This window comes from Ursus arctos, unplaced genomic scaffold (assembly GCF_023065955.2).
Source record: "Ursus arctos isolate Adak ecotype North America unplaced genomic scaffold, UrsArc2.0 scaffold_24, whole genome shotgun sequence".
NCBI lineage: Eukaryota > Metazoa > Chordata > Mammalia > Carnivora > Ursidae > Ursus > Ursus arctos.
In genome coordinates this window covers 17,097,898-17,114,314 of record NW_026622919.1, presented here as the reverse complement: position 1 = coordinate 17,114,314, position 16,417 = coordinate 17,097,898, and the positions used below count along the sequence as shown (strand labels likewise).

The following is a 16,417-nucleotide window of genomic DNA, read 5'->3' as shown; positions in this document are numbered from 1 at the left end:
AATAGACATAAATGCACATATATGATTTTACTCCTTAAAAGCTGAATTAAATTTTATTAAGTAACTTAATTTTTACAATTTAACTTAAATTGTATTTAAATTATACATTTCATTTAAATTTTTATTTAAAAATAAGTAACTTTTGGGGCACCTGGGTGGCTCAGTGGGTTGAGCACCAGACTCTTGATTTCGGCTCGGGTCACGATCTCAGGGTCCTGGGATTGAGCCCCGGTTCAGGCTCTGCTCAGCAGGGAGTCTGCTTAAGGATTTCTCTCCCTCTCCCTCTGCCCTTCCCTCTGCTCATGCATACACACACACTCTCTCTCAAATAAATAAATAAATCTTTTTAAAAGTGACTTTTTATTTATTTATTTTTTAGTAATCTCTAACCCCGACGTGGGGCTTGAACTCATGACTCCAAGATCAAGAGTCAAACACTCTGACTGAGCCAGCCAGGCACCCACCCCCAATAAGTAACTTTTTAAATGAAAATGTTAAAATTCATAATCCTAGCATCCACTGTCCATCTCACTGCCAATGTAAAGAATTAGTATCGTTATATTTAAAGTCTAGATAGACATACAAATTTGAGTAATGTGCAATGTGATTTATGTGATAATGCAAACATATCCATTTACGACCAAGGCAAATACTGTACAAATCCCCGTGCACCCCCAGAACCACGAATAGGCCCATGAAACAAGAAGAAATTGTACACTCAGTACAACCAGAAAATGACATTTCTTTGTGTTCAAATCTATCGCCTTCAGGCTGAGAGGAAAGATCCGACAAGTTCGTTAATTTGTCTTTTCTCTTACCTAAGTACTTCTCTGCTCAAAGTCGCTCTGCACGCCCAGGAGATAGTACCTAGCAGGGGTCCTGTCAAGCTTTCATTAAACTTTTCGATGCAGATGCACCCCCCATCCCCCCCCCCCCCGGTCTATCTAGAGTGAGATGGGAGCATCTCCCTGGGGCAGAACATTGTCCGTCAAGAGCACAGACGTTTAGGGCTGCATCTTGTTGTGCCAGTGTTGATGATTCAAAAGGAAACATACCTTCCTGATGGTCAGCCCGGTGAGAAGTAAATCTTTCCACTGACCTGAAATCTGCCTGTGTCCACCCTCTCCGCCCACTCTCAGCCCTCACGCACCAGGCCACTGAGCATCGTACCCTCGGAGTGGCTGACCGTGGGGCTTTGGAGCCAAACCAAAGCTTCTGGCAAAGTGGGTTCACGTCGTAACTGTATGAACAGGTGAAGTGTCTGTTTACATCATAATATGTTCCGGTGTGATCATGCCTGAGCATTTCCGCGGAACTTAGCTATTATTTTATTACGTTCCCTCGGTTTCTCTTCTATTTGGGGCATTATTATTGATTTTTAAAATTACCACCATTCTGAAGGGATCTACAAATCGTGGTGCACTCATCTATTGGAATGCTGCTCAGCAGCAGAAAGGAATGAGCTATCCATCCACACATGGAAAAATTTCAAAATAATGCTGAGAGAAGCCAGACCACAAAGAAAGAAGTAGATACTGCATGGATCCATTTATAAGAAACTCCAGCAAGTGCAAACTACTCTAGAATGACAGAAAGCAGATCCATCGTTGCTTGGGGATGGGGGAGCAGGGAGGGGCAGAGGGAGGAATTACTGAGGGGCACAAGGAAACTTTTGGGAGTGAGGACATGTTCACCATCTCGATTACGATGGTGGATTCGGGGGTATACACGTAGGTCAAAAACTATCAAATCGTACACTATAAATATGTCGTTTACTATATGTCAATACCTGCATCGGGTTTATTACAGTTACATACAATATAATTTTATGAAAAAGGAGTTGTAGGTCTGTCTTGGTTGAGAACCCCAGCGTCAGGCCCATGCAGAAGTGGGGAAAAACTCCATCACTGTCTTCAGGCCAACGCGCTGTGCAATCTATCCAGTGGCCACTAGAGGCCAGCAGCGGCCCATATACAGGAAGTGTGGGCTGCTGGGCACCAACATTTTTGATTTCCTCCTCTGTGCTCCCTACGTGGGGAGGTGGGCATTAATAGCCCCACTTTACACAGTATTTAGAGCTGGAATTTGGGCTGTGGGCTCTTTGGGTCCCCATTCCACCTCCTTGGTCCCTCAAGCCTGGACAACGCCCTGTGCTACCGTATCTTGTAAAAGCGTGTCCTGTCTGCAGCGGGGCAGCTAGCCAGAGCTCCAGGCCAGTTAGCTGCAGGGCTGATATGGAGTAGTTGGAGATGTGATTCTCAAGGCGCCTTTGGAAGACCTCCCAGGCCTGGAGTAGCCTCTGTATTGGCTTTCCACCTTCCCTGAAACCCCACCGTTCTAAAACAAGACGAGATTCCATTAGCCAACCCCGCTAAAGAAGGAAGCACAGGAAAGATTTTTATAAGGGAGAAGAAAAGTAGAGAAGGTGTAATTGGGGGCGGGGAGGACATGGTGGGGCCCCCAGGGGCTGCTACAGTGGAGGCTTCCCAGTGAGAATTATTGCTAACACATACTGAGCCCTCCTGGTGTGAGAGGCATGACGCCAAGCACTGTATGCAGTGGGCCATTTTGTCTTCACCCCACTCAGGAAATTAGCTGCTGAGAGGTCAGGTAACTCGCCCAAGGTCACAGAACTAGTGCGAGGTAGAGCAAGGATTTGAATCCAGGTTTGACACCAACATGGTGGGTTTCGTTGTTACTCTATACTCTCATTTTAACAGCATTGTCTTTCTTTCTCTTTGGGGCTGGGGTATTTCGTTCATGGGTTAAACCGGTTGGTGTTGGTAGCAGGTGGTGGGTATTTCAGTTGAACCTTCTGAAGATAAAGCTCCTGATGTTTCGAGAGAATTTTAAGCATCGCTGACGGTCCAGGAAGGAAGTGCTCATTCCTTCTCTGCTGAGCATTCACACTGTGTGAGGCTCTGTGTTAAGGCTGATATTTCATAGTGACGTACTCGAAGGGCCGGTGGGCAGGGGCCAGCAACAAGGAATCGAGGGGGCAGGTGACCTGTAGCCATGCAGCGGCGTTGTCCATCTGTGCCCATGGGACTGGGTCAGAGGCAGCAGTACCCCACCTCCGCTGGAGTCCTCAGCAGATAACCAGACCAGGATGCAGGTCACGAGAACTCACCAGAATGCCCAGTTATCAGAACAAGGTCAAAGCAGCCCGGTGGGCAGATAACTCACGCCCATGGTTTGTAGGTAAGTGAAGTCCTCCAGAGGTTTCTCTCCTGGAGAAAATACCCCACCTGGGATCATGCAGTTTGATCCTCCCAGCCAGGTGCCTCAGGGAGGTGGCCTCTTCCTTTCTGGGTTCTGCAGGGGTCAACAGCTCTGGGCTTCTGCCCGTCTGCTGCTTTTATGCTCCTATGGCCACATGGTGGGGTGGATACAGGTACCAAGTAAAGGCTTCGGGGCTGCACACGTGAAGACAAAGTAAAAGGAGACCAAAGCTAAACACTGGGTCCATTGGCTTCATTTCATAGATGGGGAAACTGAGGCCTGAGGAAGTGAAGGGACGCGAGTGAGCTAATGGCCGAGCTGGGGTAAGACTCCCAGCAGTCTCTCCCCCCACTCCCCAGCCGTATTTCATCATAGGTCCCTGCTGCTGGGTGCTTCTCTGTTCTTTGTCAACTGTTAATTCACACATTATCTCTTGGCGTCTTTCTTAAAACAATAATCCTTTAATATCATAACATATTCAGTATTCAAATTTCCAATGATGACATGTCAAGAAGCATTTTCAACAGTCTGATTCAATCGAGGTGGAAATAAGATGCACCGAGTTGTGCTTGGTTGATGTCCCTTAAATCTCTTTTGATCCATAGGTTCCTCTTTCATCTTTCTCTCTTCCCTTGCGACTTATCGTTGAAGAAGTGGTCATGTCTCCTGTAGATTGTCCGGAGTCTGGGTTTGATGACTGCAAAGCTATGATGTAGTTTAGCATAGCGCTCTGTTTTCTGTATTTCCTGTATTCAAGTCTAGAGGTTTGATCAGATTAAGATGTGGGTTTGGTGTTGTTCTGTTTTCTGGCAAGTCTCCTTCGTAGTAGGTGTTGTGTTCTCCCACAGAGAGGACACAACGTCTAGTGGGCCTCCTTCTTATGACATTAGCGCCGAGACCCGGTAATTCCCTAGGGGTTAACATGGTGCCATCCCATCATCGCTTCTTCATTTATTAGCTGGATTATTTCTATAAAGAGAAACCTCCCTCATTTACTCTGTTACCCAGGGGATTATCTCATGAATTCCGCGAGGATTCTGGGTACATGTGATTATCCCCACTTCCACGAGAGCACACTGAGGTCAGAGGGGTTAAGGGTACTGTCACCAGAACTGTCCGGCCGAGCCCCGCTCAACTCACGAAATCATAATAAATAAACGGAAGTTGCTTTATGGTCCCAAACCAGGCAGCAGCCCATGAGAAGCAAAGCCAGGCCGAAGAGCTCCGGGCCCTCTTCTCCCTTCACAGGAGGACAGACCTGCAGTGTCTTAAACGTTATCCGGTTCGGCCTTGTCACATTCAGATGGGGAAGCTGAGGACCAGAGAGGCGTAGTGACTCGTGCAGGCTTGCACAGGGAGCCAAGGTCATGAGCACATTCTTAAAGGAAACCTCTGAGTTGTTAGTCTATAATTGTTGTTATGAGTTCCAGTGTCTTTGATGGCTGCGTCCCATATTCTCATTCTATAGCCTGTGCCTGTACCCACTGCACCAGGCCTGCCTCTCCCCCCTCATCTTACTTACTGTGTGTCCCCAGTGAGCATCTGTTGAATGAATAAATGAAGGTACCATTGTCTTTATATCTCAGGAACTGGCTGCTCCAGGACCTGTCCACTGGGGAAGGTATTATAGGCACTGGCCCTGGGGCAGATGTCCAGAGAGCGGCCAGGCTGTCAGGCACAGGGCAGGAGCCAAGCATGAGGGGATGGGAGGGAAGCAGGGCTCACTCCAGGAAAGCACCTGGAGTGGTAGGCTGTCCTCCATCCTGGCAAGAGGCAAGCCCAATGACACAAAATCCTGCGGGCAGCCTGGAGGGGGGTGCAGCAACAGGTGGCAGGGCTCAGCCCTTGAGATGGGGTGGGGGGCAGAACTCCAGTCTGTAGGAGGAGCAAGCCAGGACCCTGATCCTCACACTGGGCGGGAACTCAGGCCAAAGATCAAGTCCGAGGCCCTGAGTGTTAGGATTCAGTCGGGTTGACAGGAATGGAGAACCCCAAATATCACTGGTTCAAATAGGGTAGAAGCTCATTTCTCCCTCATGTTAAAGGCCCTGAGGGAGTCCGTTCACAGCCAACAGGGCGCTCCATGGGGCAAAGAAGAGGACAGAGAGAGAGAGGACCCAGGCTCCCTTATGCGCAAGCATGACTTTGCTCCTGGCACAATATGGCTGCTGGAACTCATCCTTTCCATGCCATATTCCAAGTAGTAGGAAAGAACAGAGGGTAAAGAAGAGCGCTGTCCTTCTTAGGGCAGTTTCCAGAATTGTGCAGACTATTTCACTTACATTCTATTGGCCGGCACCGAGTCTCGTGATGACACCCAGCTGCAAAGGACAATGGGAAATAGAGTCTTCATCTCACACATCCAAGGGCCCAGCTAAAAACTGGAGAGTCTGTAAATGAAGACCAGAGAATGCGTGTCCAGTGAATTGGCTTATGATACAAGACAGAAGCGAGCAGAGGACTCACAGCTTGGGCCTGAGGTGCTGGGCTGTAGCTGCTGACATCCCTGCTGCCCTAGGTCCTGGGACTTGGGGGGTTGTAGGAGTCCCACTGTGGGGGGGGGGGGTAGCTGTAGCACCTAGCCATAGGGCCTGACTGCTGGCGAGGGCTGCCACTGCGTTCTGGGGCTCAGTGCTCAGCACGGCACCAGCCCAATGAGACGCAGCAGCGGTAAGAAAACAGGTGTGCTCGTTGCCAAGGACTGGCACACACCCCAAGGCCAACAGCTGTTTGACGCTATGAAAAGCATCCTCGAGATGATGAGTCGAGGACCACAGACTGCGCCTTCTCCCAGGGGACAGGGAAGAGACTGATGAGAACTGCCTTTTATTATTTCCTTAATTAATTTTTTTTTCTATAGAATAACATACACAAAGAAAAACACACAAATCATAAATGTACAATGCAACCATTTTCACAGAAGTAAACACACCCAAGTCTCCAGCACCCAGATCAAAAAGGCGAATATTACCACCACCCCAGAAGGTCCCGAGTATCCCCTTCGAGTCTACTCCCCCTGCTCCCAACTCCACCCTTCCTACCCCACTGCTGGCATTTAGAAAATCTTTCCAGGCGATTCCATAGTTAATGCTGAGAATCAGTGCTTTCATAACGACTCGTTCCGCGGGGAGTCTGCTTCTCCCTCTGCCCCTCCCCCGCTTGTGCTCTCTCTCGCAATAGAGAGAGAGAGAAAGAGAGAGCATGAGCAGTGGGGAGGTGCAGAGGGAGAGGGAGAAGCAGACTCCCCACTGAGCAGGGAGCCCAATGCAGGGCTCGATTCCAGGACTCCGAGATCACGACCTGAGCCGAAGGCAGTCGCTTACCCAACTGAGCCTGCCAGGCGCACCTCAAATAAATAAAATCTTTGAAAAAACCAACCCAATGGCTGCACATCAGAGTCACGTCGGAGCACGTCTGCCTTCTGAAGTAGAAGCTGGGACAGACAGCTAAGCGGGCAGTGGGGTACAGGGGAGAAACTTGGGAGCCAGACAGGGCGGCCACTTACCAGCTGTGTGACCTTGAATGGGTTCCTTCACCTCTCTGAGCCTCACCTGTCAGATGGGAATGCTATCACACGCCCTGCACAGGTGAGGCTGAGAAAGAGAGAGGATGTACGCCCAGGCCCAGGCAGGGTCAATGGCAGCCACTACTGCCATTTTTATTAAAAGCGAGCATCCCCACGAAGACTGAAAGGCCTTCGTTATGCAGAAGGGACCCAGTGTGGGGCTAGGGGACGCAGGTTACATGGAGAAGAGGGTCAACAGGTAGTGCTGGTGAGAAGGCAGGGATTCCAAGCCAGAGCTGGCAAGTGGCGGCTGCCGACAGCACCAGGGGCCGGGCACTCTATTTGCTGAAGGGATGCGCTGTAGTAATTTGACCAATCCCCTTTTCTTGAACATTCAGGCTCCTTGCAATTTTCCCTCAGTAAGAACCAGGAGTTAGCAAGCGTTTCCTGTCAAGGGCCAGATAACGTATGTCCTACTTTTTGTGGGGCCTAAAGTCTCTGTTGCAACGATTTAATTCTTCCATTATAGGCAAAAGCAGCCAGGATGCATAAAGGAATTTATTTGTTTGTTTAAATAAAGCTTTATTACAAAAACAGGGGGTGGCCAAATGTAGCCCATGGGCCATAGTTGGCTGACCCCTGTTACCAACAGAGCTGCCGTGAGTCTGCTTGAAGCCAAACCTTCAAGTACGAAATGATCATTTTCTTGGGACGGTGATATTATACTGCTTATTTTTAGAAGTTGGATCTTTTTTCAAATGAACCTTTAGCCAGAACTCATACAAACAACAGGTCAGAGAAGCATTTTGTTAGCTAAATACATTTTACAAATGCAAATGTACGTTGCATGTTTAGGAAGTCAATTCAGGGTTGTAGATGATGGTTACGATTTTTTTTTTCCTAATCTGCCTCAGCCCCTGGGGCGTTCAAATCAAAGTTTTGCAGAACCAACACAACATCTCTATGGAACCCTGGTGTTCCACAATGCACACGATTTGAAAACCACGGCAATAAGATAAATTCCTGGTGCAAGCGACCAGAAGTCAGTTGGAGGGAGCTTCACTCATAATGAGGGATTTAATAGCTTATATTACCGAACAGTGGGAGAGCTCAGGGTCCGACCTGCTGGGACTTTCTCTCATACCCGTGAAGCAGCTGTTCCGCGTTCCCTTCTGCCAGCCCCCCAGCAACCACCGTCAGTCTCGCATTCTGTCTCCGCGGACTTACCTGTTCCGGAGATTTCACGTAAGCGGAATCGTCCAAGGTGTGACCTTTTGCGTCTGGCTTCTTGCACTTCGCGGGCCATTTTCCAGGTTCATCCCTGTCGTAGCAGACACCAGTACTTCCCTCCTTCGTACGAGTGAGACCCCACAGTGCGGAGAGACCGCATTCTGCTCGCCCATCCGTCTGCCCGTGGACCTTTGGGCTGTTTCCGCCTTGCGGCTTTTGGGACGGTGCTGTTACGGGCATGCGTGTACACGCATTTGCACCGGTGTCCCATCCTTTTGGGGGTACGCCTGTGAGTGGAGCGGCTCATTGTGACCGCTCACCTGGTCGGCTGCCGTCCTCCAAACTGGCCTCCACGAGGCTGCGAGGGTGGTCATCTTCTTTTCTTTTTCAAAAGCATTGCTTCCCTTCATGGACTTGAACACGCTCCGTGCAAAAGGTAGACATGTCCACGGTCAAAAGTGAAAGATACAGAAAACAGTGAGCATGAGTGTGTGTGATACAGGGAAGGTAACTGACATGTGTGGCTGACTTTAATAAAGTCTCTGGGGTCCTGGTGCCCGCCCCCTCTTTAGCCTTCTCCCTTGCCCTCTGTACTCTGTGCTACCACCCCAGCCCCGGGTCCCCGCCTCCACAGCCCTGCTCTCCCTGTCACTGCTCCTCCAGCATGTCACACATGCCGGAAAGTGGCTGGGGTCACTGTGCCCAGGACGGGGGAAAGGGAAGCTAATCCATGAGGGATGCTGTTGGGTTCTCTGGCTTGACTCTAAAGTGGCACCGATCCCAGCCCTCCCCAGCTGCCTCTGACCTATGCCCCACAGCCTCTGAGCTGAGCAGGGGACCCCAGACTCCCCCAAGCCTTGCCGTTAGGGGTTGGCATCTCGCCGTGTTCCCCTGTTGTGACAACTGGCAGTGAGGTTGGTGCACAAATGGACAATCCAGAAGGATCTTTCTCTTCCTTTTTCCTTCCTCTGGGCTTGTTCTTTCAACTCGGGAAGCCAGATGCTTTGGAGTTTAATTACATGCTGCAGTGGGAAGCCCAGAATGTCAGCGCTGGAAAGGAAGAACCTTATTATAAATAATAGCTACCAGCATTTATTGAACATTTACTCTGTGCCAGGCCCGTTTCCAGGCATTACCCCATTCAGCCTTCCCGATAATTCAGGGGGCAGGTGCTATCATCATCGCTGTTTTACAGGGAAGGAAATGAGACTTCAGGGAGATCACAGGGCATTGTGCTGTGCTGAGCGGTACACAGTGCAAAAAAATATGACTTGGTGTTAGTTAAACCCTGCATTTGCATCCCCCCTGGGAAATTCATAATGCACACCAACATATTAAAGGCCCTGAGAAGTCCTGTATTGATCAGAGCTCTTTAGGTCAATGTCGCCTCTGTTGAGCAGTTTGCAGAAAGCAGGTATTAACGTGCTCCTCATTTTATGGATGGCGTCATGGAGGCCCAGGCTTTAGGTGTAGACCAGGCACAGATCTTGGGCCCCATGCTCTCTGAACCCCACAGGAAATGTAAAGCAAAGGCAGACTATGGCCCATCTGGCCCACCACCTGTTTTTGTAAACGTAGGTTTATTAAAGCCTATCTGATGCAAGCCCCCCGATTTATAGATGAGCCAGTCAAGGCCCAGGGGGGATGGCTGACTTTCTCACGGTCACATAGTCAATTAGGGGCAGAGGCAGAAACAGATCCTGGATCTCCAAAATCCAGGCATTCTCCAAAACACAAATCAGACAGGTGGTGGGAGGTGAGGGGGGAGGCAGGACGTGAAGCTCCACGATCCCTGTGACACCTGTCTCGGTTATCTGCTGCCAGGTGCGTACAGGGCACTGCCCCTTTCTACTCCTGCACAGACACGTTGGCGTCTCTCCCTCCGGCTGCTTTGGGTAAAGCTCCCATAGCCCGAGCTGCCCGGGGGCCCTCCGCTGCTCTCCACTTGGTGTGGGGGACAAAGGCTGAACCGGGCAACCGTGTTTATTTTAATTCTCTGAGAGATGCAGTAAAACATTATTAACTTCCCCTCTGCCAGTGTGAAACCTGAGCTCATTTGGACAGGAACCTGGCAGAAGGCAACCTTTGCCCGCTCCAGGGAGAGTTTGCCAAATAAATGAATCACGTAAACAGGATCCTAGGGGGTTGTTTGAGACCACTTCAGAAAATAACTTACGTCCAGAGGTTCTTAGACTTCCCTGAAGTATGTTATACGATGGTCACGTATTTGCATTCTCCATCTGTGTGTATGTGTGTAGTTTGAAGATGCAAGTAAAATTATTCTTATCATTAAGATGGCTTGTGCGGGGGCGCCTGGGTGGCTCAGCCAGTTAAGCATCTGCCTTCGGCTCAGGTCATGATCTCGGGGTCCTGGGATCGAGCCCCGCGTTGTGGGATCGAGCCTTGCATCGTCAGGCTCCCTGCTCAGTGGGGAGCCTGCTTCTCCCTCTCCCTCTGCCCCGACCCCCACCCTCACTCGTACTCTCTCCCTCTCTCAAATAAATAAATCAAATCCTTAAAAAAGATGGCTCATGCATAGAGCACTTTTTCACCTTGTTTGAAATGTAAACAATTTAAAATATCTGCAGATTTAAACATTTTAGCTCAGAAAGGTCCATCTATTAAGTGGTACTAATTAAGGAGGTTTTGTTAATCCCTGAATTTAGGGGAGGGAGGCATCTTACTGACCCTGGGTGGCCACGACATGCCAGAAAGCTAAAAGTTCACCTAGAAACAGCTGCAGGGGACAGCAGGGCATACACGGTGGCCTCAGGGTGGAGGCTCTTCCTGGCACAGCCAGACTGCCCAGATGGCCTTTCCAGAGCTGGGAGATGCAGACTTGTCACTGAGGTGGCGGGTAAAAATAGTCCTGTGTGGGTGGCAGCTGGGCCCAGAGGCACTGGCTTCCTTGTCTCCAGAGCAGAGAAGGCAGCCCAGTTGACAGACAACTTCTTAGGCTCCCGAGGCCTCCCCCAAGCTCTGGGGGCTGGGGAGGGGGGTGTCTTTCCCTAGCAATGAAATGAAACCCCCCCCAACCCATCCACACACCAAGTCCCAGAAAGAGCCGGGTCAGGTTTTAAGGTAGCAAAGGGCTAACATCCTGGCTGTGTCAGTCACCAGCTCCGTGTCCTCCGGCAAAATCTCTCTCCGCCTGAGCCTCCATGTTCTCATCTGTCAAATGGGGCTAACGGTTCCTCTCCCTAAGGTGGCTGTGAAGCTTAAATAACAAAGAGAGCCCACGCATTTTAGGCTGCAGCCTCCCTCTCTGCCCTCTCCCCCCCACCAGTGGCTCACCACCCCGCGTATTCTTCAAGGTGGCTCTGAGGCAACCAGCTGCCGTGCGAGCCCCGTGGCAAGGTCTACAGGGACGGGAACGGAGGCCGCGAGACGAGAGTCATGTCAGGGAGCCGTCTCGGGAGCCCGTACTCTACCCCCGGGCAAGCTCTCAGGCGCCTGTGGCTCCGGCCACCACCCGGGCTGCAACCTCATGAGACACTCTGACCTAGAAGCTCCCAGCTAAGCAGCTTCCCATTTCCTGGCCCTCGGGACGCTGCGTGAAGTCAGAAATATTTGCTACATTTGGGGATAAGTAGTAATAACTAAGATGCTTACCTTTCAGGGCTGTTGTAAGAATTAAGGGATGGGGCGCCTGGGTGGTTCAGTCGGTTAAACGGCTGCTTTTGGCTCAGGTTGTGATCTCAGGGTCCTGGGATCGAGTCCCACATCGGGCTCCTTGCTCAGCGGGGAGTCTGCTTCTCCCTCTCTCTCTGCCTCTTCCCCCCACTCGTGCACACTCTCTCGCTGTCTCAAATAAATAAAATCTTAAAAAAAAAAAGAATTAAGAGTTAATGCACATCAAATAGCAACCAGACGTCCTGGAACCAGTGGCTCCGGAAAGGGCAGAAGGGAGAAGCAGAGGGAGGAGCGCGAGATGGGAAGCCTCAGTCCGGGTCCGCGCCAGGAAGGCCCCTCCTCCAGAACTCTGGCGAGGAGTCTGAGAGACCCAATGTACCCACAGACAATAGCCGCGTCGTCTATAAAAATAGAACTCTGACCCGCTCCCTGCAGAGCAGCCAAGGAGACGAACCCCTCTCTGGGCAGCCATGTGGCAACCCCTGTGGCACTCCGCCGGACACAGCCAAGGCTGGACCCCCAGCTGACAGCCTCCCTGATTTCGCCCCCCACGTCCCATGTAGGACGAACTGGAAAAAGTCCAATATGTTCCCCTAACCAATCATACAGGGTATCCCCCCTTCTAGTTAGCACACCTACAGCTTCCCCACGCCAAGAGCCTCTGACCAGAACCCGAAGTCTTCCCTTTGTCCTGCTCTAAAGCTTTCCTATTGCTCTGCCGGCCTTCCATTCTCTGCCTAACTCCAGGGATGGTGGCTGACTCCCTCGGGAAATCGGGCTCGGAAAACACAGCCTTCACATCTGCTCATTTGGGTGGTCTTTGCTTATTTCCACAAGCCCATGTTCTCTCTCTGCCTTCCCGACCCCACGTCAAGGACAGCATCTTCCTCTTCCCCCAGGTAGCCACAGAAACCAGCTCAGGGATAACGGAAGGGGGGAGGGCAGGAATAATTAAGAAGGTAGCTTTCGAACAAGACAGATCTGGGTTCAAATTCTGACTCTGATCCTTAACTAGGTGTGTGATCTTGAGTAAGCACTCTGAGCCTCGATTTCTTCATGTCAAGAGGACAATCCAGTGGAACCCAAGGGCTGGTGTAAGAATTCAGTGAGATAATAATATATTTAATGCCCTGAGCATACAGTAGGTGCTTAATAAAGGAAAGGCCAGCCATCAGTCTCCTCACAGCCTCTTGCTGGTGTAGGCAGGCCTCTCTGGTCCCCACTGTTCCTCCTCCCAACCCTGCTTTCCGTGCAGCAGGCAGCCTGACCTCAGCTGCATGGAGTCAAGGGCATAAGCCACATGTCCAGGGTATAGCAAAGCTCAGGGGTTGGTCTTGGGGGGTTGGTCTCGGGAGAGTGATGGACAAAGGACATAACCAAGCATTTCTCTAAAGAAATCCACTTGTCAAAAGCAAAGGACAAAATACCTGGCCAGAAACCTCTTGTCTCCCTGTTCTATCCCAGCTCTCAGGGTTGGTCAGGGTAGGGAGACTCCTGCCCTGAAAACTCTGAGTGCCCTTGTGCCAGGTGGCTTTCCCAGGACCCGGGAGGGTGAGCCAGGTCTTCTTCCCCCAGTTTCTCCTGTGTGTCTCTGTGCGTGTCAGTTTCTTTGTCTCTAAAATGAGAAATGTAATAGCTTCCCAGGAGACACACACACGTGAATTAGTTCTCATGGTGGGGCGGTGGCTTCGAGATGCTTCGTGCTGGGGGCGTCCTGAGTCCCCTCACTCCCACTTGCCAAGCCCCTTCCAACCCCCATCTCTCCCTCCACCACCACCAGCCCCATCCAAGCCTCCCGCAGCACCTTTTGCCTGGACTATGGAAAAGACTCCTAAATGCTTTCTCTCCTTCTCCACGCTCAAACAATGCAAATTATACCAGGATGAGAAACCATCTGACATCCCATCAGCTCAGGCAGATTTTTAAAATAATGACAATAACCAGGATCACGGGCAATGCCTTCTCTTTCGCACAGAACTGGAGTATGAACTGGTATATTTCTAATTAATTTTTAAAAAGATTTATTTATATATATTTTAGGAGAGAGAACATGTGCAGGAGGTTGGGGGGGTGGGAGGGGCAGAGAGAGAGGGAAGGAAAGCCTCAAGCGGACTCCCAGCTGAGCCTCCCAGCTGAGTCGGGAGCCCAATCAGGGTTCGATCCCAGGACACTCCCCCCCCTCCATCACGACCTCAGCCAAAATCAAGAGTCTCATGCTCAACCGAATGAGCCACCCAGGTGCCCCCTGAACTGGTGTATTCCTGCAGAGCAATTTGGTACGATGTGACCTTTTGATTCTGCATGCCCATTTTTCAAAATATATAAAAGAAAAAATTAGACTATGGAAAAGTCTGCACAGAATTTTTTACAAGCTCTTTATGGTATTGCTTCCCACACAAAAAAAGGGGGGGGCACCTAAAATGTCCAAAAACAAACACCTTCATTAAATAAACTGTAGTAGACTGTACCTTGAAACACGATCCCTTGGCTTAAACTGGTATCACAGGTCAGTTTTTCTCAAAGCACCACCCGCAGAAGGAGCATCGGCAAGAGCGTCCCCTGGGAATTTGCCAGAAGTGCAGTCCTGCGGTCTCCAGCCCCAATTTACTGCTTCCGAAATTCTGGTCTGGGCCCAGCCATCTGGATCTTAACAAGTCCTCCAGGCCATTCAGAACCGCTGCTGTAGAAAAGTCTCACTACGAAAAGAGACACAAACGACAAAAGGTTGCAAAACAAGAGGTACGAACGGTAGGCAGGGACGGTGCATCTCCATCTGAATAGACGTCTGTACTGAAACACACAAAGAGAAAGCCCAGGTGTTGGACCAAGGTGGTAACGTCGACACTCGGGGTGGCAGGATTATGAGGTTTTAGATTTTTTCATTTGGCTAATCCATGCTTTCTAACTAGTTTACAACGGTGCGTATTTTGTAAAAAGTAATGAAGGGGGGAACCCGCAATACACTTCTTCTCCGATTGAAATTAAAAACATCAAGCGAGGCAGGGTGGGGGCAGGGTGGGAAGGAGGCAGCACGCCCCGCCGCCACAGCCGGCAGCCAGGGGACAGCGGGGAGGAGCGGGGAGGGGCGCGCGGCCCCGCTCGGTCCCCGGCGCCGCCGCCGCAGTGGAGGAGAGGCGAGGGAAGCCAATGCCGGGGGTCACCGCTACTCCTCTGATGTCTACGAAGATTTACTAGGAGCGGAAGAGCGGGGAAGAGATTCAGGGCAGACTTCAGGAAGAACTTAACTGCCACGAGCCCCGAATCCTGGAACGGGCGCCTTGGGGAGATCTTCCACCCCGAAACAGCCCGCCGCTGCCCCCAGGGGCTCGACCTCCGCCGGCCCGAGGGCGGGGCTGCCCGCATCTCCGAGCCCTGCCAGCCCCCGAACTCGGGGGGCGCCGCGCCTGCCACCCCCGGGGCGCAACGGGGGCCCAAGGGAGGGGGTAGGGAGGGGGAGGGGGAAAGAGGGGGCGGGGCCGTTGCTAGGGGAGGGGCGGCGGGGCGGACGCTCAGCGCAGCCGGCGACCGAGACGAGCGATCCGCTCTCCGGCTCCAGCTCCCGCGCAGCCTGTTGCTCGTTCCTCCGGGCCGCCGCTTCCCGCCCGGTGCCCAGGGGCAGGCGGCCCGAGGGGTGCTGGCGCGCGGGCGACCTCCCGCCCTCCCCTCTCCCCGCGCGCAGCCGGACCCCAGCGTCTCCGGGAGCGCGGGCGCCCGCCGGCCTCCCCGTGCGCCCCGGCCCGCGCTCCGAGACCCCGGGAGCCGAGCGGCGATGAACGCGACCTTCCTGAACCACAGCGGCCTGGAGGCGGCGGGCGGCCTGGGCGGCAGCGGCGGGGCCGCCGTGGGGAACCGCAGCCACGGGCTGGGCACGTGGCTGGGCTGCTGCCCCGGGGGCGCGCCGCTGGCCGCCAGCGACGGGGTCCCCGCGGGGCTGGCGACCGACGAGCGCAGCCTGTGGGTGTCGCGCGTGGCGCAGATCGCTGTGCTCTGCGTGCTGTCGCTCACCGTGGTCTTTGGCGTGTTCTTCCTGGGCTGCAACCTGCTCATCAAGTCGGAGAGCATGATCAACTTTCTGGTGCAGGAGCGCCGGCCCTCCAAGGACGTGGGCGCCGCCATCCTGGGGCTGTACTGAGGCCGCAAGCGGACCAGAAGGGAGACCAGGACCCTCGTGCCCCGCACGGGCTCTGCCGCCGCCCCCCCCCCCCGGCCGGCCGCGCGAGGGACAGCGACGGGCCTCGGGGGGGCCAGGACCGGGACACCGCGGGACTCGAGGCGGCGGCGCGGGAAGGGACTTCCACACCCGGCTGGTCCTGTGCGCGCCTCGGCGTGGGGGGTGGGAGAGGTCGTGCGGGGCCGCCGGGGCCGAGGTCACGTGCGTGCGAGCTTTGTGTGTTTGTAGATGCGGCGGAGTGGGGGAAGTTGGGGGGGGGGAATCCGAGTCGCTGAGCTGGTCGGCTTGATTTTGCTTTTGAAAAGAAACCTTGGAATAAAACTGCAGCCGTCGGGCTTCTGGCGGCTTCCCACCCGCACCTCCGTGGGGTGTGTGTGTGCGTGTGTGATGGGATGTGTGTTGGCGGGGGCGGAGGCGGGAGGCGGTGTGTACCCCCTGGGCCGCCTGGCCGCCTGACTGCGGAGCCGTGGGGCAGGTCCGGGGCGCTGGAGACCCCACTCCAAGGAGGCCAAGGAGACTGTGGCCCCGGAGGGGAAAAGACTGGTCCTGCAGGGTGGCCAGACCGCTGGTGAGAGTATTTAAATCTTTGGGAAATTTTAATCAATTCCGTGAGATTAAAAAAAAAAAAATCAGTGTGAATGCACAGGGGGAGAACA

The 16,417-nt window shown here is 52.7% G+C and overlaps 1 protein-coding gene and 1 long non-coding RNA gene across 2 annotated transcripts; one reads left to right on the top strand and one right to left on the bottom strand.

Moving 5' to 3' along the window:
• Positions 1-961: 961 nt before the first annotated feature.
• Positions 962-11,778, bottom strand: LOC130544715 (uncharacterized). The gene is made up of 3 exons (XR_008961229.1): positions 11,570-11,778; positions 7,955-9,007; positions 962-5,612 (listed from the first exon to the last, which is right to left on the bottom strand). It is a non-coding gene; the product is annotated as an uncharacterized LOC130544715 (long non-coding RNA).
• A 3,581-nt stretch (positions 11,779-15,359) lies between these two features.
• On the top strand, positions 15,360-15,739 carry RPRML (reprimo like). Its single transcript, XM_026512264.2, has one exon. It carries the CDS (start codon positions 15,360-15,362, stop codon positions 15,720-15,722), a length of 363 nt encoding a protein of 120 aa, XP_026368049.1. The 3' UTR covers positions 15,723-15,739.
• Positions 15,740-16,417: the final 678 nt, after the last annotated feature.